Source organism: Prionailurus bengalensis, chromosome C2 (assembly GCF_016509475.1).
Source record: "Prionailurus bengalensis isolate Pbe53 chromosome C2, Fcat_Pben_1.1_paternal_pri, whole genome shotgun sequence".
NCBI lineage: Eukaryota > Metazoa > Chordata > Mammalia > Carnivora > Felidae > Prionailurus > Prionailurus bengalensis.
The window spans coordinates 147,750,823-147,775,580 of NC_057350.1; the positions used below are offsets into that span (position 1 = coordinate 147,750,823).

The following is a 24,758-nucleotide window of genomic DNA, read 5'->3' on the forward strand; positions in this document are numbered from 1 at the left end:
AAACGTCATGGCAAAAACATTCACGATAAAAAGGCAATGTGAACCAGGTAAAAAACAAAAAACAAAAAACAATGAATGTGTATGTTGGTGTCCAGGAAATCCCAACAATTTGTTTGTCCAAGAGGCAAGATCTATAAATGGGAGAAGTGAGTGTTGGGAGGGTGGCATGGGGACTGATCTTGCAGTAACTTGAATAGAAAGAATTTAGGTGTTACTTGGTGGGCAGTAAGAAGCCTTATCTACGACGAGATAAGAAGAGGGCTTTAGAAAGATTTAACAGGTGTAGAGGTCAGATGGCAGATCAAGAATTGGAGGTGGGGAGATAGGATGGTGATAATCCAGGCCAGGGAGAGGGAGAACATGAACTAGGCAGTGGACAGAATGGTAGGTTTGTATTTATTTTAACGTCTCCCCATAATAGTGCTGCTGTAAACTTGAAGCCAGGAATCCTGTGTCTTTCTAATGAGTCCTAAAGCTGTCCAAAGACAGGATAGTTTCCTATTCTCCAGGAAATCTGTGTTCTAATGATCTTTGGATGAGAAGGTGACAGAATAAGGCGAGAAAAAATCATTTTGTGCATCCATGCATCAGTTCCTCTCTTGCAAAGCACTGGTGAACATATAACATTTTTTGGAGGTGACATGTTCCCATCACCTAGGGTTTTGTTTTATGAGATCCTGTTGTGTTAGCATCTCGGATGCTAGTCAAATGATTCAGATTCTGTTGAAACACAAAGGCATCCCCTTCAACAAAAGAGGTGGGTGCTTAAACACCATCCATTTTCTGAGAGGACAAGTTCCTCACAAGGGAGTCTAAAGCACCCCCCAAAAAATAGCTGTCAGAGCCCCACCAATAGCCAATAAATGCATGGTGTCCCATAAACCCTATTTATTTATTTATTCATTTATTCACTTATAATTTTATTTTTCTTCTAGACAGTGGTATAAATGGTGCCCCATAGAGTGTGCAGGGTACAACCTGCACAACTGTAAACAGCAGCCCAGGCTGTTCGGCTACTCAGACAGGCCTTAGTTGTTGTTATTTATTTGTTTCGGTTTGTTTTCTTTTTGCCTTTTGACCCCCTTCGTCCATTTCTCCTACCCTGACTCCCCATCTCTGGCAACCACCCATCTGTTCTCTGCGTCTATGAGTCTGCGTCTTTATGGGTGGTTTTTTGTTTTGTTTCGTCTTAAGATTCTACATCTAAGAGAACTCATACAGTATTTGCCTTTCTCTGTCTGACTTATTTTGCTTAGCATAATGCTCTTGAGGTCCATCCATGTCACGTCAAACGGCAAGCTTTCATTCTTTTTTAGGGCTGAAGGATGTTCCACTCTATATGTATGCACCCATAACTACAATTTCTTTATTCAGTCATCCATCGATGAACATTTGGCTTGCTTCCATATCTTGACTACTATAAATAATGCTGCAATAAACATAGGGATGCGAATCTTTTTCATTTTCTTCAGATAAATACCCAAAAGTGGAACTGCTGGATCATATGATAATTCTATTTTTAATTTTTTGAGGTATCTTCATACTGTTTTCCCCAGTGGCTGCACCAATTTACATTCCCACCAACAGTGCACAAACATTTCCTTTTCTCCACATCTTTGCCAACATTTGTTATTTCTAGTCTTTTTGATAGTAGCCATTCTAACACGTATAAGGTGGTATCTCTCTGTGATTGTCATTTGCATTTCTCTGATGATTAATGACATTGAGCTCCTTTTCATGTACTTGTACATGTACAAGTACTTTTCATGTACATCTACATGTCTTCTTTGGGAAAATGTCTACTCAGATCTCCTGCCCATTTTTTAATTAGATTGTTTGAGTTCTTCTGCATGAGCTATGAGTTCTTTATGTATTTTGGGTATTAGTTCTTTATCAGACATATGACCGGCAAATATTGTCTCCTATTCAGTGGGTTATTCTTTCATTTTGTTGATGGTTTCCTTTGCTATGCAGAAGCTTGTATGATGTAGTCCCAGTTATTATATTTACTTTGGTTGCTCTTGCTTTTTGGTTTCAGATGACTAAAAAAAAATCATCTCTAAGACTTATATCAAGGAGCTTACTGCCTTTGTTTTCTTCTAGGAGCTTTCTGGTTTCAGGTCTTGTGTTCAGGTTTTTAATCCATTTTGAGTTAATTTTTGTGTATGGTGTAAGATAGTCCAGTCTCATTCTTTTGCATGCGGTTATTCAGTTTTCCCAACACCATTCATTAGATAGACTGTCCTTTCCCCAATGTATATTCTTCATGCCTTCGTCATAAATTAATAGACCACATATGTGTTTATTTACGGGCTTTATTCTGTTACATTGATCTATGTGTCTGTTTTAATGCCAATGGTATACTATATTGATTACTATAGCTTTGAGATATAGTTTGAAATCATGGAGTGTGATGCCTCCAATTTCTTATTCCTCCAAGTTGCTTTGGCGTTATGGGGTGGGGGGGTTCCCACATAGATTTTAGAATTATTTGTTCTATTTCTTTGGAAATATGCCACTGGATTTTGATAGTGATTGCATTGAATTTGTACATTGTCTTGGGTAGCATGGACATTTTAACAATATTAATTCTTCCAATCCAGGAATATGGAATACCTTTCCATTTTTCTGTGTCTTCTTCAATTTCTTGCCTTCATGTCTTGTAGTTTTCAATGTATATGTCGTTCACCTGCTTGATTGAATTTATCCCTGGTTTTTTATTCTTTTTGATGAAATTACAAACAGAATTGTCTTGGGGGCGCCTGGGTGGCTCAGTCGGTTAAACGTCCGACTTCGGATCAGGTCATGATCTCATGGCTTGTGAGTTCGAGCTTGGCATCGGGCTCTGTGCTGACAGCTCAGAGCCTGGAGCCTCTTCAGATTCTGTGTCTTTCTCTCTCTCTATGCCCCTCCCCCACTCACACTCTGTCTCTGTCTCTCAAAAATAAACATTAAAAAACATTTTAAACAATATAAAAACAAATAGAATTATTTTGTTTCTCTTCCTGAGAGGACATTATTAGTGTATAGAAATGCAGCAGATTTTTATGTATTGATTTTGTATCCTACAACTTTACTAAATTTGTTGATTTGTTGTAACAACTCAATTTTTTGATGGAGCCCTTAGGGTTTTCTATTTATAATATCATGTCATTTGTAAATAGTGACAGTTTGACTTCTTTTTCAATTTGGATGCATTTAATTTCTTTTTCTTGCCTAATTGGTCTGGCTAGGATTTCCAGTACTATGTTGACTAAGAGCAGTGAGAGTGGGCATCCTTGTCTTGTTCCTGATCTTAGGAGAAAGACTTTCAGCTTTTTACCATTGAGGATGATATTAGCTGTGGGCTTGTCATTTATGGCTTGTATGATGTTGAGGTATATGATCTCTATACCCATTTTTTTGATAATGGATATTGATAATTTACTTTAATTTCAAAAATGCCTTCCTTTTTCACTGGACATGAGGCCAGGAATTAGGTAACCTTCTGAGATTTTCAAGAGAGTAGGTTTTCCAGAGTCATTTATTTCTATCGCTTGAGTAAACATTACTTGACAAGCTATATGTGCTGCTACTGTATATCTTAGCTTGTCATATTGATAAGCAGCTCTAAAAAACCACCCAAACCCACCCACCATCCCACCTCTAAGCCTTATGAACTTTTCTGATGGGTACAATTTCAGCTTGCAAGGATTTGAAGGTAGTCAGGCTCTATGAGAAAATTGAATCTATTATATCCACATAGTACATTTCAGCCCCATCCTCCAGCCCCAGACTGGAGAACTTGGCTATGGAAGAGACGCTTTCATTTGGCTCAGTGGGAACTCTGGGACCAAGGTGCAATATGTACACTAGGAACACTACTCACTGTGTGTCCCTCTCCTTCATTAGCCACTGCCACCCTTGTAGTCATTTTTCACCCTGTGCCATTTTGGCTCTTTGTCCTCCTTGACTCTCCATGTTGCTTCTTGTCTACACATATTTGTGAAACCTGAGATTTAACTCACTGCTGTGTCTGTAAATTAGCCTTGTTGACATAAGGCTAAGTAGGGAGAATGCCCATTTTTAGCTTCCTTGTTTGTTTAGGGCATTTGGGGCTTAACCAGCACCCCAACTGGAACGACCCTCCCACCCACCCCCAGACACAGTCTTGGCATGATTGTCAATTAAGGTTATGCTCTTTGGTGGATATCTCCAGGTACCAAGTATTTCCAATCTCCAGAGTTGTCTGGGCTCCTATCTTTTCAAAGGTCTAATTATTTACCTCTCTCTCCAAATCAGTGAATTCCAAGATCCTTCCACTGAATTCCCCCTAAAAGTGATCTAGACTCATCCTGTTTTCTGTGACACCAGAGAACCATAACTAATACTCTGAATAATTTGGTTTCTGTAGCCATTTCCAAGTAAGGAAAGTTAAATCCAATTAGGCACACCTTAGTATACTCTACGGACCCTCAGAATTCCTCATCTCTTTTTATCTTTTTCTCCAAAATTTAGGGATCACCCAGATACTGTCAGAAAGCAAATATGGTGGGGTTTTTTTTTCTCTTTTTAAAAATATCCCTCTCAAGAACAAGTCTGGATGACTGAGGTCAACAAGTAGAGTACTGTCTTTGCAAAGAGTTCAGAACGATACTGCCAAAAAGAAATATAACGCAAGCCACAGATGATGCCACCTGTGTGATTTATCTTTTCTAGTAGTAGATGCCATACAGGAAATAAAAATATAATGGCCCTTATTTAAAAAAAAAAACAGAAGTTAAGATTCACTGGATATTTATAACGGATCAGGTACTGAGCCAGGCACCTTGTACAGATCACTTCATGTAATCCTCCCAATAAGCCTATGATGAAAATATCTTTATTAACTCCATTTCACAGATAGAGTAACTGAGGCCAGAGGGAATTAAGAGGACTGCCCAAATCAGACAGCTAATAAGTGGTAGAGGCAGAATTCAAAGCCAGATACCCTGAGTTCAGTCTGACATAACGTTTATAATTACCACACTCTACCTTTCTTTTTTTTAAGAAAAGGCCAACGAGAAGATACTGCTTCTTGTGTCTCATCAGCCACACTAAACAATTTGGACATATATTTTGTACTCCTAAAGCAATAAGCAATTATCTTGGAACTATGCATTAAATTGCAATGTGCGGCAATTTAATATATAGTTTTAAAACCAATTTGCTCAAGTGTTGACTTCAGAATTTTAAATGTATTCCATTTAACCAGCAATTTAAATGAAAATTTAAATAAATGCTATAAATGGGTGCCTCATTTGCATGATCTGTTGATTAGCTCCGATGTGAAGCTCATCTGTGCCCAGGGTTCTGCCTTCTAGCCTAGGCCTTTGGCAGATCATCTTCTAGATGAGCAGAGACAGTAACTCTCAGCTCCTTAGCACCTCAACACACATGCTGTGACATTCACATGAGGCCAACCTCAAATGCAGAAAACTGTACTTAGCAAAACTCCTTTATGGAGGCTATTACAAGTGATTGGAAGGAACATACCACGAAGCTGTTGGAATGGCAGTAAGACCTTTCCAAGAAGCATCTTTAAGGAAAATCAGATGATCTAAGCTGCCTCCTAAGGAGAGAGGACTCTGGCCCTTGCAGGGCGAACGCATTGCCGAGCAGAGTATGCAAACGTAGGGACAGAGTTGAACTGCTCAGTGAAGTAGAAAAGAAGGTGAGGCTGCCCCCCAGCACCTTCCTTCTCATCCTTTATGCTACACAGAATCAGCCTTACCCCATATAAAATAAGAGAAAATATTCTAAAAAATTTAACCTTCTTGGGAGCCACCACAGTCACATAAACTACATTGTAGATGCTGCCCCTGAAGTGGCAAACATGGCTGCCCAGGGGGATGCCCACACATCTCATCGCTGCTCTGATGTTGACAAATGAAGTGCCCGGAGGACACTGCATAACAGATCATAAAGACATTGGCATGGGTGCGTCCACAGCTGAGACCCAGTAAGGCTTGAATTTGGGTCCATCTAGAATATGTGCCAAAGTGGGTTTGGGGCCAACCTTGCATAGGAACATGGGATCTTAGAGCCTGACCATCACTTATAGATCGTTTAGCAAATATCCTCATTTTGACTTTGAGAAAATTGAGATTTAGGGGCACACATATTGTTTGATGGTCATGTACCTCCTTCTATAGGTCTACCAGAGCCTGTAAAGGCTGTCCATACTTCACCTCTCATAAACATCTGGAACTTATTTCATAGAATAGTAGCTACCATTTATCTAGCACTTCCTATGTGCCAGGTTTGGGTTAAGCCCTTTACAAATAATAGCATATTTATCCCACACAGCAAACCTGTGAAGATACAAACAACTAAAACTCTGGTTAAGTGAAACACAAAAATAATTTAATGGGAGGAGGTATCAGTTATCTACAGTTGTGTAACAAATGACCCCAAGCCTTAGAAGTTTAAAACAACAATGATGTATTGTTTCTCGAGATGCTGTGGCTTGTCTGGGTGATTCTGCTGGTCTTGCCTGGGCTGACTCACACAACTGGATCAGCTTGTGCATTGGCTGGGAGTTGAGCCCATCTGGAAAGCCCAGGAGAGCCGGACCTCTCTCTCTCGACATGGGCTTTCATTTTCAAAGAGATTAGACTGATATTCCTCACAAGGTGACAGTAGGTTTGAAGATAGTGAAAGCAAAAGCTACAAAGCCTCGTGAGGCCTTGGACTGTATGTCACACAACATCACCTCTGCCACACTGTGTTGATCAAAGCAAGTCACCAGAAGAAGCGGATTCAAAGATAGAGAAAAAAAGCTCACCTCTTGACGACAGAAGGCAATGTCACATTGCAAAGTGATACAAATGCTAGGAAGGAATAAAGGAATGTGAAGCCATTTTTTTTTCAACCTACTAGAGTCTACCCTCTTACCAAAAATTATTCATATTCCTTCCACCCACAAAATACACTTATTCCCATCCCCAAACCTGCCCAAACCTTGTCCTATTATAGAAACAGGCTCGTAGTCCAGGATCGCTTCTGATTTGTGTCAAGTCTACAAACATAAAAGGCTATTCAGTTGCAGCTGCTCTTGGTTCAGGGACCCATAAACTAAACACACAGAGTCTCAGACACCACACTCAACATGAAATAGCAAGAATACGATTACCACCATAGACACTCCCAGGAAAGGACGGAAGGCGCAGATCCAGCCACTGGTCCACAGCAGTTCTGAAATCTAGCCAAGGACATATTGCGCCTGTTGCCCAGGGTGCTGATTCTGCATGCTGGGGTGGTCTCCTAATCCATTATTCTCTGCGGCTCTTGGATCTGCGCTCAGACAGAAGAGAAGCAGTGGCCCGGCCTCTCGGACAGTCTTTGATGTCAGATACCGTGGTGAGTGGTTGCCGACATCCCAGCACATATTGGCTTGTCCTTGTCTCTTCTCTTCTATTCTCATCTGAGTGCTTGCTTCTTGATTCTCAGGGATGGAAGCTACACAGAGAAACAGCTTTCTTTCTCCAGCTCCGTGCACGGTCACACTTTGGCAACTGTACCCGCCTGCATTCCCAGGCTCCTCTATAAGCTCTAACTTGCCCTCTCTTGCCAGTGCTTCAGGGGGGCTGGTTAGTGACTTGACTTTTATCTGATTTCCAGAGAAACCCTCTTGCCTCTTCACGGAATTTTTCTTCCTCAGCCTCTCCCATAATTGGGTAAGGTTTAATTTCGATAATAAGCACGTTATGCCAGAGTACTCCTTACGCACAATACGTTATTGTGCCTCATCTTCACCCTACCCATACAAGTTACACACGTGCTGTTTTATAGGCAAGGACGCTGAGGATCACAGAAGTTGGGTAACTTGCCCATAGCTACACAGCCAAAAGGTTTCAGAGCTCAGACTTGAACTCAGGTCTGACTCCTGAGCCTCTGCACGTAACTCCTATTCTCCATCCACTGGGAGAAGAGGGACGGGGACAGTGGTGTGCCAGTAAACTGGTTTCTGAAGAAAAAGACCCTGACTGACAGCACTTGTGTAGTTTCCTGGTGTAAAGACTCCCGTCGGGCTAATCTCAAGGTACTGACAATCTGATAATTCGCTTACAACATTTCTGAATATTTAACACTCTCACGAGCTGGTAGGAAGTGGTTTCAGCATACCAACGATAGGGAACTAGGAAAACAAAATTCTTCACTAAGGAAATGGAGTGATAGTTAACAAAAATGGAGTAGAGTGGTTCTTCAGGGGCAGACCTGTGCTCAAGCAATCCCTTCCAAGTCAACTGTCTTTATCCCTCTGCCTGCAGCCTATCTTGGTAAAACCTTCTCTGCCCACTTGTGTGGCAAGCCTGAAGTTCTGAAAAACGAATACCCATACCTCAGCATCTCCCACCAATCACCAGTAGAAATTAATGTCTAAATATCCAGCTCGTTTGTCTTTCATAGGGGATGACTCTGAGGTGCGTATTCTTCACTAACACCCCGAGTTCCCCAGTAGAATTACGCTTCAATTACGCACAGGGCTACTTTGCTTTATCATGTATTCTCTGTTGGCTAGCTCTAAAACCACCTTCCAACGTAACTACTTACTCTTCTACCCTTGACTTAGGTCTGCTTCTGAAAAACTCAAATCAAGACAAATGATTACCATGTTTTGAACTCCCGTGGCCCAGACAGACACCGCACTGGACATTAACACGTGTTTACGCAACTCTTTATGACATCTTGTGTGGCAAGTTATCATGCCCAACTGTACAAATATGAAAATGAGGATCAGAGAAGTTCATTAACTTTGGGGAGGTCACATAGCTGGTATAGTAAATAGCAGAGCTGATATTCAAACTATGATTGATTGCAATGTCTCTTCTCTTTTCACTAAACCACGCTGCCTCTCTCACCAGGGAGACTGGACGCATACACGTGAAACAATAAAAGAACAATTAACTGCTAAACTGACATATTGTATTGAACACTTCTGGACAAAACTGTCATCATACGTATGTTCCACAATTACTTTCTGAAATTCTCTTTTGTTGTGCCATCAACTTGAAAAATAAGGCCACCAACAAGTATCAGGAAATTCAATTTTTTATGGATTTTCTTTCTTCTCTATCATTGCTTCATACAAATTAGGTACTGAAACAAAACTGAGCTGATGGCATAACAGAATATACCATGATGAAAGTGCATATGAAGAAAATATGTTCCCTGGATATATTTTTTGGCCCACATAGCATTTGAAAGAACAGATAAGATATGTCATAAAATACCAACTAAGTCTCTATTGATTTTGAAAGTCAATGCAAAGCATTAGGAGATCAAACAACACAATATCCAGAGTGCTGAATTGGGAATAGTCTTATCAGCAAGAAACTCAAACAAAAGGACTTAGCAATATATTTAATAGGCAAAATTGGAGTGTGGAAATTTAAAATTTGCCAATGCTGCAGCTTAATCATCAAAACAGATTTGAATATTTAGACAGCTGCTCTATAATATTTCCCATTAAGAAGCTCCTGAATGCTGAAATTCTTAGCACTGTACTTCAGATGCTGGTGGAAACTAACATAAAATTTAACGGTGATTTAATCTGTATTTTACAGGGTTGATTTCTTACTTTTCATTATCTGCTCTGACAATAGGCACGGACAGAACATTATAGAACTTGGGATGGGAGAGCCCAGCCCCGACTCTAGCCCTACATAGCTCTTTGACTGCAAATAGTACTTTACTCTCTGGTTAAATGATGCCGTCAGTTAAATGACCCTCTACAAGATGCCTGGCCACTCTAACTGTCCATGATTCTATGGCGAAAGCCCATTTTTCAGTTAAAATCCCATTCACATAATGAGCACAAATCACATTCCAGAATTGCTAAGAGTCTTCATCAATGGTCTGCACTACTGTGAATTCTTAAAACGTGTCAGGACCCCATGATGGCGGCTCACTGGAGGAAATGATGAAGAGTGTGGTCTTTAGGGCCACGGGGACCACTTGAGGCTCAGCAAAGCTGTTTCCTGGCAAAAGTCTCTCTATATTATTTTGCTTTTACGAGTTGTAGGCATGAATGAATGAAGTGATACTTCAGCTTTGAATTACAATGTGACTTGACTGACATTCGATACCCATTGTTTTTCCCTCTTAAAAAAAATGGAGGACTTTGCCGCTAAGCCTCACTTACCACGGGAGCTCCATCAACAGACCTGAGGCCCAGCTTTGTGCATGTTCACCCTTGGCAACTGCACTCCGCAAAGACGGGGCTGATGTCAATGGCAGTGGCTGAAGCAGCCAATTTCATTTGTTTCAAGGTTGTTTGTGGCCCCAAGGTTGTTTATGACACACAGGTATACTGAGAAAATATAAATATATTTTGGTCTCTAATTAATTTTGTCTTCCCCCTGAGTCGCCATTGCCAAAAAGAGGTGACAAAATGTACCTTATTTAGCCCAATCTGGTTAAAATTTGGTCATATGTAATAAGTTCAACAGTCTCTTTAGACAGTGCTCAGTTTTACTGTGTAAAAATGCTCCATCTCTTAGATCTCCATTTCCCCTTCTAATACTCTTCATGATGGCTTGTAGGCACATAAGCAGAAAAGCAAGTTATCCAACTTCAAGATGGAGGAAGACCGGTAGGGGCCTTGGATCAGTATAGTGTCCACTAGCACCCTTATCTCTGGGAAATCTTAGTTTCTACACCCTTTCTCACCTGGCAGTCATGGCTGAGGCATATTCATGGTCTCTCTCTCTCTCTCTCTCTCTGTTGGTTAGATAGGGGAGGTGCTCCACGACTAAGGTCACCTCGCCTTGGCTGTCAATGATGGTATAGACCCTCTGGATTTATGCCACATCCTCCATAACCTCCCCAACAGAGATCATCCTATGATTTCATCTTCATCAGAGAGGGACCCTTGGGAGGATCAAGGGTACTTGATTCAACTACCTTCCTCTGAGGACAAGAGGGTCTTTCTGAGTTACCTCCACCCCTTCAAAGGCTAAATCAAGCCTCTCCCTCCTTGTCCAATTTCAGTGAGCCATCCCTTTTGCGTTGAAGAGATTGCAAGGCAGCCTTCCCCAAGAGAAGTTGGTAAAGATTTCTGTTGTTGGCCGTGTTTCCATAAACCTACCACATAAATGATCTATGCCCCTCCCTGTTCCTTGGCTTTGATCCCAAGTAATAAGGAATAGATGCTATGTCTTTCAACATTTGCCTCCCTTGCTTCAATCTCTTTTTCCCTCCCCATGATCACCTCATATCAGGAATGGAGATTCTACACTGACTTTTCTTACTTTAAATATTCCCTTTTTGATCTTAGCTTTAAAGGTACACAAAGGTATCTTCTCTGTACGATACCTCCACGATTTTGTCTTCTAGGCCTAGTAGGTCATGTTAAAGGGGAAATAAAGGAATTTAGGGAGCCCTATATCAAGGCAATAGCCTGAGTTATAAAACTATTGTTTTCCTTTGAAACTCTTATTTTGGCCACTGGAATCTAAATAGTAATTATCTTTCTCTTTGCATTCTACCTGTAAGGATCATACTCCCTCTTAAGCAGACAGCTATTTGCAGAGAAGAGCAGGTACTCAGAAACAGCAGGAAAAAGAAGCATGGTAATGTTTTTTTGAAATATCATATGCATGGGGATGCTCTAAAATTGGACTGTGCTGAGCGTTGCACAACTCTGTAAATTTGCTAAAAATTGAATTGCACATTCAAACAGGTGAATTTTATGATATGTAAACCATACCTCGATAAAGCTTTTAAAAAACCATGGGCAGCATAAAAGAGTGCACCCTTCTGTGGGCTCTGCTATGGACTTCTTAGTAGCACTGCCTATGTGAGCGATAGAAACAGAGCAAGCTAGGAGAGCATATGCAGGCATTGTCCCCTCCAGAAGGGTGAGGGATCTATCATACTCCCAGTACAGTTCAGTGAGTAGAAAGTTATAATTTTCCTTTAAGCCGGGACTTACTTGCCAAATCTGTTTACATGTGTACCTCTTGAGCAATAAAACGTTATTGGTTTCTCCAAATCATGAGCGTGAACTATAATTATGCATGCATATGTGTACATAAAAATACGTTTTCACCTACATACACAACATCAAATATCCAGAACGCACACAAAAATACAAAGGAGTGCAAAATAAATAAGTAGAAAAATGTTAGTGTAGTAGATACTTAGACCTCCTCTTATATAAACCTATTCACATTTCATCCGGAGGCAATCAACCTTACGTCGGGTGCGATACCAACCTTTCATGGGCTACAAAACCAGGAATATGGGACAATAGCCAAAGTTGTCGAAAGCAATAAATTGGAGGAAATGTGGCAAGTGGCGGCTAAAGACGCTACTAGGATTTATGAGAAGAAAGAAATTACTCTTTCTCTGACACTCATGGGAGATCATGATGAAGGAGACAAACAGTATAAAAGTTACAAGAATTCAGAAACAGCAATCTGCCCATCATTCAATGGAGGGACAAACATGGCGGATACATCTCAACTCTTAGAAATGCTGTATTATTCTGGCCTCCCAATGGCAATGCCAATATACACAAAAGACGGTTAAATCTGTTGAGGGAGGCAAGTAAGTTTTAAAATTATTTCACAAATTTTTCTATTCTTAAAAGTCTGCTTCCTTTGCTTTTAAATTAGGTGTTCTTTTTTTTGTGGTAAAAAGCACATAAGATAAAGTTTACCACTTTAACTATTTTTAAGTGTGCAACTCACTCTGTTGAAGTATACTGTATTCATATTGGTGTGAAACAGATCTCCAGAACTTTTTCGTCTTGCAAAACTGAAACTCTATAACAAGTAAAGACTTTTCCTTCTCCCTGGATTCCCCCACACCTTGGTAACCACCATTCTACTTTAGGTTTTATGAATTTGATTACTTTCATTACCTCATTTAAGTGGGATCGTACAGTGTTTGTCCGATCATAAAATTTTATGTCTGGCTTATTTCATTTAACACCATGTCCTCAAGGTGCATCCATGTGGTAGCCAGTGACGGTATTTCTATCCTTTTTAAGTCTGAATAATATTGTATTGTATGTATAAACTACATTTTGTCTGTCTACTCATCCATTGATGGACATTTGGGTTGCTTGCACCTCTTGGCTATTGTGAACAGTGCTGCTGTGAATGCAGGTGCACAAGTATCTTTTTAAGACCACGTTTTCAGTTCTTTTGGATATTGATCCAGAAATAGGAATTCTGGATAACATAAAAGTTCTATTTTTACTTTGTTGAGGAACCTCTCTAGTGTTTTTCATACCAGTGGCCCCATTCCACAATCCTGCCAATAGCCTACAAGAGTTCCAACTTCTCCACATCCTTCCAACCCTTGTTATTTTCTATTTTATTATTATTTTCTAATAGTAGTCATCCCAGTGAGTGTGGGTGATCGCTCATTGTGGTTTTTGGTTTGCGTTTCTCTGATGATTCATGATGCCGAGCATCTTTTCGTAGACTTTTTGGTCACTTGTCTGTCATCTTTGAAGAAATATTTGTTCAAGTCTTTGGCCTAAGTTTTAACTGACTTATTTGATTTTTTGTAATTGAGTTGTAGGAGTTCTTTATATAGTCTATATATTAACTCCTTATCAGATACAGGATCTGCAAATATTTTCTCCCATTTCACAGGATGTTTTTTCCATTCTGTTGTTTGTGTCCTCTGATGCACAAAGGTATTTTAGATTAATGGAGTCTCACTTGTCTATTTTTGCTTTTGTTGCCTCTGCTTTTTGTGTCATATCCAGGAAACCATTGCCAAATCAAACATTGTAAGGATTTCTCCTATGTTTTCTCCTAGGAATTTTGTAGTTTTGGGTCTTTGGTTCAGGCTTTCAATCCATTTTTCAGTCAATTTTGTGTAGTGTATAAAGTAAGGATACAACCTTATTCTTTTGCGTATGGATATACAGTTTTCTCAACACCATTTGTTGAAGACATTGTCCTTTCCCCGTTGAGTGGTCTTGTCACCCTTGTTGCAAATCATTTGACCACATACATAGGGGCTTATCTCGTGGCTCTGTATTCTAATCCAATGGTCTATGTATCCTTCTTTATGTAAGTACCACACTGTTTCAATTAGTATGACTTTGCAATATGTTTTGAAATCAGGAAGTGTGAGTCCTCCCAGTTTGCTACTTTTCAAAATTGTGTTGGCTATTTAGGGTCCCTTGAGATTCTATATGAATTTTAAGATTTTGTTTGTTTGTTTGATTCTGCAGAAAATATTCTTGGAATTTTGATGAGCATTGTTTTGAATCTGTAGTTCACTTTGGATAGTATAGACATCTTAACCATATCAAGGAACACGGTATGTCTTTTCATTTATTTGTGTCATCTTTAATTTCTTTCAGTAATGTTTGCAGTTTTCAGTGTAAAAACTTTTTACCTCCCCGGTTAGGCTTATCTTTATGTATTCTTTTTGATGCTATTGTAAATCTTAAAAGTTTCTTTTAATACAAATTTCAAGTGTATGCCTTTTAAAGAGATTATCAGTGAGACAGCCACCTGTAAAATAGACAGCTGATATCCCATTGATCTAAATCCTTCGACTCTAAATATCCTATTTGCTCACCCAAATCCACATGTTTTCAAGTCTTAGTCTACAAAATTCAACCATTCCACCAACAATAAGAAACAAAAAGAGAACAGCAAAGATGCATTCCATGGTGCCCTCTTGAGTTGGGACGAACACTTGTTGGGATTTACCCCCAGCTCAAAGGGCCCCAACCACAGAGGCCATAGACAAGACAACTTTAAGTATGTAAACCATATGTAGGACTTAAAATGAAGCTCAGCTAAGGCAGGGAAAAAACCTGCTCTGTATAACTCCATTGCATGAGAATTTTGTGATGTATTGTTCATAAAAGGAGTATCAGGTCAAAACCCACATTGGAGGTCTCTGATTCATTCATGTTCAAATATGCAACTTCTGTTGAAGGGATGGCCCTTACAGCAGTGATGGCAATGGAAGCAAACCGACTTTAGTTCCCTAAATCCACCAAAGGCTCTGTCCTTGCACAGACCCAGGAAAATGTTGAGCTCAATGATCATAATGTAATCAGTGGGAAAAAAACAAAAAACAAAAATCTGTCTCCCATGTTACATTTTTCTATTGTATTCTCTATCTCTGCTGTTTCAGTTCTAAGTAGGAAGACTATTTAAAAAATCACTGTCCCGGGAGCTTGGATGGCTCAGTTGGTTGAGCTGACTTTGGCTCAGGTCATATCAGAGTTTGTGAGTTCGAGTCTCAAATCAGGCTCTACACTGTCACAGCAGAGCCTCCTGCTTTAGATCCCTCTCTCTCTCTGTCCCTCCCCCACTTGCATGCACACACACTCTCTCTCTCAAAAATAAACCTTTAAAAAATTATATATATATATAATTATAATTATTATAATATAATAAATTATATATATAAAATATATATATATATACCACTGTCCCTTTTTCAATTACTCTATTAGGAGTGATAAAGATCAAAGGTCTTCTTTCTTTATACTACAGTGCATTTGTTATTTGCTTTGAAGGTTCTATCTAAGCTATATCTTATTTTAAAACATACTCTCCATAGAATTCCATGCATATTTATCCATACACTTCAATATGGTAAACGTTTATTGAGGGAGGAAGACAGGACATACTAATCTTAAACATGCCAGGTACTTTACGTACATTCTCACAAAACCCCATGAGGTTAGTAACGTTATTTGTTAACATCTCCATTGTACTGGGGAATCTATAAATTAAGTTGCCCTGAAAGGGGCCTCACTGTTATTAGAGTCAGAAACCAAGTTTTGGTCTATAAAAAGCAAAGCTCAAACCCTGTCCTTCCCCATCACTGCCATAACCAAGTGCAAATTAGTCAGGATGATGATTTGTAAAAAAAAATAATAATTATTTCTGACCACTGGATTTTCAAGAATTGCTAATCCTGATGCATTTCTATGCAAATTTTCAACTCTATATTATGCCTTAAAACATTGTTAATCCTTTGGTAGATTTGTATAGTTCCCTTTCTTTTTTCTTTTGCTTCTATATTTTTACTTAATTTCCGGCCAATTATTTCTCTTCTATCATATTTGTGATAAAAAAAAAAAGTTGAAACAACTTGAATATTCAGTAACTTGGGATTAATAAGAACACATTTAGATTCCAATATAAGGATTTGTTTGAACAATAGAAATGACAATCATGCTTGTGTAAGAAGATAAAAAGCAAACCAGACAAATACAACTGGAAAGCCTGGCCTAAAATGAATGAGAAAAACATGTAAGCAAAACAAAAACCCCATTCCCAGCCCACTTCCCTATTAAATGATTATTTTTTCTTTCTGTCTGTCAGAAGCAATGAAGATGCTCTTCAGAAAATACAGACAAGCAGAAGAACCAAAGGAAAAATTCATTACCTGCCCAATTGTATACAACTATTTATTTTATTTTATTTTATTTTATTTTATTTTATTTTATTTTATTTTATATTTTAGAAAGAGGGAGAGGGAAAGTAAGGTAGAGGGCTAGAGGGAGAGAAAGAGAGAATCTAAAGTAGGCTCCACACTCAGCATGGAGCCCCACTTGGGGCCTGATCTCATGACTCTGGGATCATGACCTGAGCAGAAATCAAGAGTCAGTGGCTCAACCGACTGAGCCACCCAGGTGCCCCTTGTATACAACTACTTTTAATCCCCAAGTGTAAATTCTTTCAGCTCCGGTTTCATATGTATAAAGGAATTATTATTTTTCACCAAAATGTGTTCTTGCTGTACCAACTATCCTGCAATCTACTACAATTTAAGCAATCCAACATAAACATTTTTTCAAACTAAACCCTATTGCCAAACGTGGAAAACACTCCAACATGTTACTCTTACTAATGGTAGGAAGAAGAAATAATTGCCTGACTATTACTTATGAAACCAAAAATGATATAGAAGAAATGTGAAAAATTCTGAAAACAGATTAAAAAAGGGCTTAAAATATAAAAGTCTGTGGGGTGTCTGGTGGCTCAGCCGGTTAAGCGTCCGACTTCGGCTCAGGTCATGATCTCAAGGCTCATGAGTTTGAGCTTCACATTGGGCTCTGTGCTGACAGCTCAGAACCTGGAGTCTGCTTCAAATTCTGTGTCTTCCTCTCTCTCTGCCCCTCCTTCTCTCACGCTCTGTCTCTCTCTCTCTCTCTCTCTCTCTCTCTCTCAAAAATAAATAAACATTAAAATATATATATAATATACACATACATATATATACATATATGTTTGTGAGACTGCCCATAATGCTCCCAAATGACTAGTACTTGAAATAATTAGTTAATGAGAGCATCAATTTTCAATCGACTTACTGAAATTAATTATGAAATTAATGTAAGAAATGAGGGCTGCATAATAGAAGCTCAATAAAATCTTTTATTGCCTACTAATAAAAAGCCTAATAGATAAAATGACATCATGGCTCTTTCTAGAAGTCAAAGATTAAACTAAGAAATGTAATTTAACCCAGAAGATGTAGAAAGAGGAAGGGCTGGGTGGTATAAAATAGTGCTCAAAATAAAGTGATCTTCAAGGAAAACACGGAACCACCAGCACAAAAGCAGCAAAATCCCGACTGTGGAAAAGTCTATAGGCCAATAGCCCAGGCTTTTTAACAGATAAACTATAAGAATGGAAAAGGACAGGAGGGTGAATCTATAAATTAAAAGACGTATCACAGGTTTTCTTAATGGGTAAGACTAAATTGTTATGTCGAGGAATGCATACTTAGATGGTTACACTATAAAACGTGCAAGAAAGTAATTACTACCCAAGTCAGGGTAGTAGTTACTTACGGGCGAGGGGAGGGGCTGTGGTTAAAAGGGAGCACACAGGACGTGTGATCCCAGGAGGATGGCAAAATTTTATGTCTTCACCTATGTGGTGATGGCGGGGGGACAAAACAATAGGTGTTTTACATACTCAGTCCCTCATAACCCAAAAAGAAGTTTAATGGGCACAGAACCAGACACCATGGAGATCCCGTCTCTCCATGATCATGAGAAGCTCAAGGTGAAAGGAAAGTGGGGAGAGGAGAAAAGGGGACTGTGCCAGAATCCATGCGTGTTGTGCACAAATTTAATGTGGGTTCCACTTTTGAGATATTATTTTCTTTGAGGCCTTTTCCCATTGCCATTTCCAGCCTACCGCCCTCTGCACTATGGAACAGGTTTACCAAAAGATACTGATTTAGACTGGAATCAAAAGAGTTAGACTTCTAGAGGAGAAGTATGTCAGGGCTGGAAAGCTGGGAGGGGATGGGGTCACAGGGATACTCGGCAAGGTTACCAGAACGCCTGCAAGGGAAAATCTCAAAAGTAAGGTCAAGATTCCCTTCAAGACCAAAGAGGAGTTTGCCCACTTGGAAGAGAAACGTGGTGCTCCTGGAAAAAAAGAGAGCCAGGATCCCACTTCTCAGAAAACTGAAGCAGCAGTGAGACATGAAAAACAAAACAGTATCATCCTGTTCCCCGGGATAGTGTGGAAGCAACATTATAGTTTTTGCAAAGTATATAAATATATCAGGTTAAAGGTTACTCATTCATTCTTCCTTTCCCAAAGAGCGGTGACTTCTTAAATGGCAGGGAGAGGCGGAGTGGGGGAAGGGGGCGGCTATCCCGCTTTACAAAGGGTCTTGTTCCCAGACCTAACTCTGAAAAGAAAAAGATAAACAAAAGACACTCAACTTTCACGCACTTGAAAGCACCTCAAATCCTTATGCAAAACAATTAGGGGACACTTACAAATTAGGTATTCATAAACTGTCATAACATCTTTATATAACAAAGCAGGGGAAGCCAAGGGCAGAGGGGAGATCAAAAGTTAGCTTAACTATGATCTGCAACAAAGCAGTGTAATTCAACATGACAACACGGCGGGAAATCAGTATCTTTTGTCATTATCTTTGAGTTATAAAGAGGGCACCAGACAAATTACAGAAAAATTTTGTTCCTGGATATCACGGTTTCAATCTTATTACAACATACCAGACTTACAACAGTATTTAAAGGTCAGCTTTTCAAGAGAAAAAAAAAAATCTACCCCTCCCCATTAAAACTTGAAATTCGCTTCCATTTTAAAAGTGTTCCAACAAGAAGCAAAGCTGCATAAAATAAAAAGAATGAGTTTGCAGGACGATTTATGTGGAAGGTTTGTGTTATTATTTCAAACCACGGGTTGGGGGAGGAATATTATGTGAGTCCAAAGAATTCTTAATTGTTCATGGAATTAAAATTTCCATATCATATAATTAATTGGATGTGCTATCGCAAGATCATAAACCGTATTTAAGCATGAGGAATTCTTTATCTGTAACAGGATTCCCTGTGATGTTCTTCCATGATGTATAGGGCTGTAACAGATAGTCAACAAGAGGGTTTAACACAAGGCGTATCATTTAACATACTCATCAAATGTCACCTTACGCGATCTTGTCACACATACTTAGAAATTTACTGAGTTTGACATATATATCCTGTGCTTTTTTAAGGATGTCATAGGCAACTTTTGGCACAACTGGTTGCTATTAGACATGCTATCGCCTTATCACCTGTTCCAAGACGACCCGACGCACAGCCTGGGCCTCCTGGCATTCTCCGGAATTCAAATGTCAGGTTAAACTTCACACTTCACTATTCAAACATGGCTAATTATTGAAGTCATCACAGGACATGCCCAATTACAAGGACACATCTTTAATTTAGGAAGAATAGATACTTTTTTTTTTAAGTTCCTATCAGACTTCTAACGGGTGTATGGCTTTGAAAGAATTACGATTAAAAACAGAAAACCAAACAAACAAAACAGTGCAGGGCTAAGGTTGTCCCATACAATTATCCGGCTTATCCTTGCCTCACATGAAGAAGCCTGCCATATAACTGGGAAAATTTTTTTTTTCTGATCAACAATCTACTTTATAGTTTTCAATCAGTTCTCCAATAGCTAGATGTCTTAAATTACAGAGTGTGCTGACCCTCGAAACACAAAAATAGTAATTTTACAAAAAGCTCCAGAAGTTGATAGCACTAGTTTTTTCATACCATATAATGAAACACAATAACAACGCAACTTTTTAAAAAATGTTTTTTGTTTGAATAGGATCAAGACAGTTATGCTGGGAACTTTTTAGGGACGATAAAAGGAACGAACGAAGAAGATTTCTTGTAGTACAATGGCGCTTGTCTTGCCAAATACTGTGCAAAATTCCCCACCCTGAAAATGATCCCCGGGGAACCCAAGCCAGGGTACCTGACGCACCTGTTGTGCCCAAGCCCCCAGAGAGCTTCAACTTAACACAGCTTCATTAAGCCGCGTTCAGTACAACCCGAAAGGATACTGATGCAAAGGGGAGTTATTCCTGGAGGAGCGCTCCTCCTAAAAGGTCAACAACTAACTAGTTAGTGAAAATGCCTGAATAACAATAGGAATGACCTTTCAAAGCAGGGAATCTTCATGGGGGGGGGGGGGGGGGGGTTCACGGACGGACGTAGGTAAGGAGTCTAGCCTGAAATCTTTAGCAAACATTCAAATGTGTACAGATGGGTGAAACCCCATGGGAGACGGGTTCGGAATATTTAATCACACGTTCAAAGCAGTCTAAGACCCTTGCCTCGCAAAAGCCAGTAACCAGTATTTTACAGTCGAACTAAATGGCATCCGCGTTATAAAATCAGTTTGGGGAATTCTGCGGCCCAACACCTTCCCTAAACAACTAACGTCCAGTCCCCCACCCGCAGGCTCCCATCCCAAGTGCATCAGGGCATCACTCTCTCTGTGAGATCAAGGTAGCCTCTTTTCAGGCCAGTTGCTAAGAGTAGCAGGGTGGAGGTGGGAGGGCGGGGGTGATGCTGTGCACGTCCCAAGTAGAAGCAAAATCGTCTTTCTTCAGGAAAGGGACTTTCACGGGGTCTAAGGATCCCCGCAGCAGCGCGCCAAGCAGTGAAACCCCGACATGCATTTCATTTCACAAACCTGCACCGTGCCCATTATGTTGCGAGCGCAGTCCTCTGCGCTGCATAAAAGTTAACTTGTTTAAATTCTAAAATGAACCCTGAAAGGTACAGAAAAGGATGCAAAAAAATCCATGAAGATGGGGACTTCCTACCCAGCCCAGCCGCCTTACAGAGAAATAACCCCTCCTCCTCCTCAATCCCCAGGTCACCCAGCATCCCGGGGATAAAAGCCCGCGAGGGAAGCGGTTAGGGGCTAAAATCGCAGCCACGCGGAGGCCAGTCGTTACCGTCCAGCGGGCACTCGCGGTCCGAGTCGCTGCTCATCGCTGCTCCCCGACTCCGGGTTGTCCCCCGCGCGGCTCCCGCAGTCTAGGCAGCGGCTGCAGTTGCTGAGGCAGCGCCCCCCTTGGGGCCCCGCAGGTGCACCCGGCGGCAGCTGGGCGCGCGCCAGGGCGGAGGGAGAGATGAGGACACACTCCTGGCGCTCCTTTCACTTTGCAACCCGAGGCCCCAGTGCTGGGCTCCTGCAGCCCAAGGCTCTCTATTAATACTTGGTGGGCGGCTGGCTGCATGCCAACGACTTGACCCTTGCCCGGGGTCCCTCTGCCCTCGCTGGGAAGGGGTGGGGAACAGCGTGCAGGAATGTGGGTGATTTGCCCGGGTAGAAATAGGCAGAGAGCAGCTCTCCTAGGCAAGGCAGGTGAGTGAGCCTTGGCTTGTGGCTTTTCCAGAGGCCGGCGTTTGGGAGTAACCACCTCACAGCGTCCGATCTGGCCCCAGAAGCCCTCAGCTAAATATGTGGCCTGCTCCAGGCCACCAGCTCAGGGAACCTATTTTAGGGCCGCTGCCGTGAGCTCCGTCTGCTACCCATTCATTCAGTACTGCCTTGACATTTCAGAGTTCTACAGGCGAATCCCTTTTCCCCTATCGGATTTCAGCCTCTCTTGCCTCTGCAAAATTCCAGTTTGGAGAAGGGAAAGGCCAAGGGCTAGTGAGCCAAAGGAGGTGGTGAATTAGAAAGGCCTGATATTTGTTTGGTCTTGAGGCTGCAATTGTCTCAACACTCTAGTTCTTTAAGCCAGCCCATGAAGCTGGGTTGCGGCCATGTTCCTATTGCAAATTTAAATTTAATCAGTGGATGCGGCTTTTTTGTCATCCTTCTAACAAGCTTTATGGTTAAAGTTAAATTCCCTCAGGAGCTTTTAACTCAGGCTGTTGATAGGATAGGAGCAAAATCAGTTAAAAGCATCATTTCAAAAAGCATATTTATGACAACTACATTAGGAAATTGCATTTGTTATCTAGATATTTCAACGGGCTTAAAAAAAAAAAAGTCCTGGTTTATTTTTGCACAGAGCCTCGTATCCACCCTTAGCAGGTAAATTCCTTCCAGGCTAGCAAGAGTTTAAGTCCCTATCAGTGAAGACAGGGCAGATCTTTGCTCTCAAGTAAGAAGTGGTTATTCCTGATATACCTACAACTAGACTCATTAGAAACAGTAAAGACACTCCAGACAAATTTTATCAAGTTCCTGAGACCCTCTCCTCTGTCTACTCTCTTGTATCCAGTTTCAGCAGAAAAAGGACTGAGATCTAGTGATGGAAACATAAAGAAGAACTTCAGGAATTAACCTTTGGTAGCTTGATTCAAAAACCAGTGAAGGACATTGGGCACCCGGGTGGCTCAGTCGGTTGAGCATTGGACTGTTGACTTCGGCTCGGGTCATGATCTCACAGTTTGTGAGTTTGATCCCACATCGGGCTCTGTCTGCACTGACTGCACAACCTGCTTGGGATTCTCTCTCTTCCTCTCTATCTCTCTCTCATAATACAAATAAACTTTAAAAATACCGAAGGACGTGTATTTACGCTCTGGCGAATTTTCTTTTTGTTTTTAGCATTGTAATAAGCGAACCTTGTGTACTCCAGCTCCGATCAGTGACCAGTGTCAGCCACTGCTAAATTATACGTCTCTCTGTACGAGACAAACCGGGACCAGCTGGGCTGCAGTGGATTGCAGAAACGTCAATTTACACACCTGGGCAAGAAGCCCTCCCTCACCCTCCTCTCCCTCTCCCCCACCAGCAAATATACCATTCAGAATGCTTAGACTGAAAACCAGAAACTGCTCTTTGAGCTTACCTCTTACTGGCTTATCTCAGTGCTCTCATTCATTTACTTATTTATCCATTCATTCATTCATTCATTCACTCATTCATTTGACTGACACAACAGAGATTTATTTTCTCAGTCTATAGTCTGGGAAACCCAAGATCAAGGTGCCAGGGATTAATTTCTGGTGAGAGCTCTCTTCCTGGCTTGTAGATGGTCCTATTGAATCTTAAGCGAAGGCATTGTGTCATATTCTTTTGTGCTTTTATTCTTCAAGTACTGGGTACTTCTCCCTGTACCAGTTACTAGTAACTTAAGGAAAAATCTTGCCCTCTGAATACTTTAGTGCAGGTAAGACAGGCTTAGAACCAGCTAACCTTTCTTAAATATTTTATGTTCTATGCAAGATATAGGGCGTCAAGAAGCCACCTCCGAGAAGATGGCTACTTCTCCTTGAAGGATTAAAAGTTTCCAGCCAAGGGTTCCTGGGTGGCTCAGTTGGTTAAGCCTCTGACTTTGGTTCAGGTCATGATCTCACAGTTCTTGAGTTCGAGCCCCGTGTTGGGCCTGTGCTGACAGCTCAGAGCCTGGAGCCTGCTTTGGATTCTGTGTCTCTCTCTCCCTCTGCCCCTCCCCCACCGGTGCTCTGTCTCTCTTGCTCTCTCCAAAATAAATGTTTCCAACCAGAAGGGACCCTTTTCACTAATATTGGTTGCTATCATCTTTAAACATGTACTACGAACTAGGCACTCTGCTAAATGCTTTTCATACATTCCCTCCTATAATCCTTATAAGAACAGAAATTATCATTGTCCCCTTTTTACAGATGGGCAAGTAAAGGCTCAGCTTCAGTAACTTGCCTGCAAACACAGAAGTGAAGAGTTTCAGAATCATGATTGGAATGTAGTTTCTATGATTACAGAGCCTGTGCCCAATTGCTACACTGGATTCTCCTGGTTAGCAAAAACACTTGCCATGATCTGTAATAAGAGCTCTTCACCAAAACCTTTCAGAAAAAAATTGGCCCTTAGAGGGTAAAAAGATAGGGCAGTTGGTGTCGTAGGAAAACAAGACTGCACTTAGCCAGTCATAATTCCTTCACAAAGAAGCTTCTACTTTCCATAACAAGGCAGGACATAAAAATGGCTCTTAAGAAAGACCTTGGCAATCAATGTCCCAGGCACACTGGCTGTGAGAAAAGCATTCATCAATTCACAGATTCATTCAGCTTTTATTGAGCAACTACTATATTACAAACACTTTACTGGAAACTGATTTCATCTCAACAACAGATTCCCCCAGGAATCCTCCAAGGAATTAGAAATTTACATTCAGAGAAAAGAAAAAGAAATATCTCTTCCATGCAGAGTTGGCCATTGGACCAATTTAACTGAAGGTGAAAGGCATGCCTTTTTGCTGGATAGGACATGGAAGAGAAGAAAGAACATTCTGAGGATCTATTCCAATAAGAAAATTTCCAGCAGTCAACCGGGTCAATCTTCTCTCTTCGGCTTCCCCAGGTGCCCCCACTGTTACCATATTCAACAAAGGGACCCCCACACACATAGGAAGGAGGGATAGATGCAGGAGAGCCAAAAAAAAAAAAAAAGGATAAATACCAACTCCAGTGTCCCATTGAAGCAAGCTGTGCTGAGTACGTGGCATGTAATCCG

At 40.7% G+C, this 24,758-nt stretch overlaps 1 protein-coding gene across 1 annotated transcript in view; it reads right to left on the reverse strand.

The window, feature by feature from the left end:
• The window catches only part of GADL1 (glutamate decarboxylase like 1), a 169,837-nt gene extending 148,387 nt beyond the window's left edge, over positions 1 to 21,450 (reverse strand). The window contains exon 1 of the mRNA XM_043595602.1: positions 21,262 to 21,450. Within this exon, the coding sequence (XP_043451537.1) occupies positions 21,262 to 21,298 (37 nt within the window). The 5' untranslated portion in view covers positions 21,299 to 21,450. The remainder of the gene's footprint in view (positions 1 to 21,261) is intronic.
• Positions 21,451 to 24,758: the final 3,308 nt, after the last annotated feature.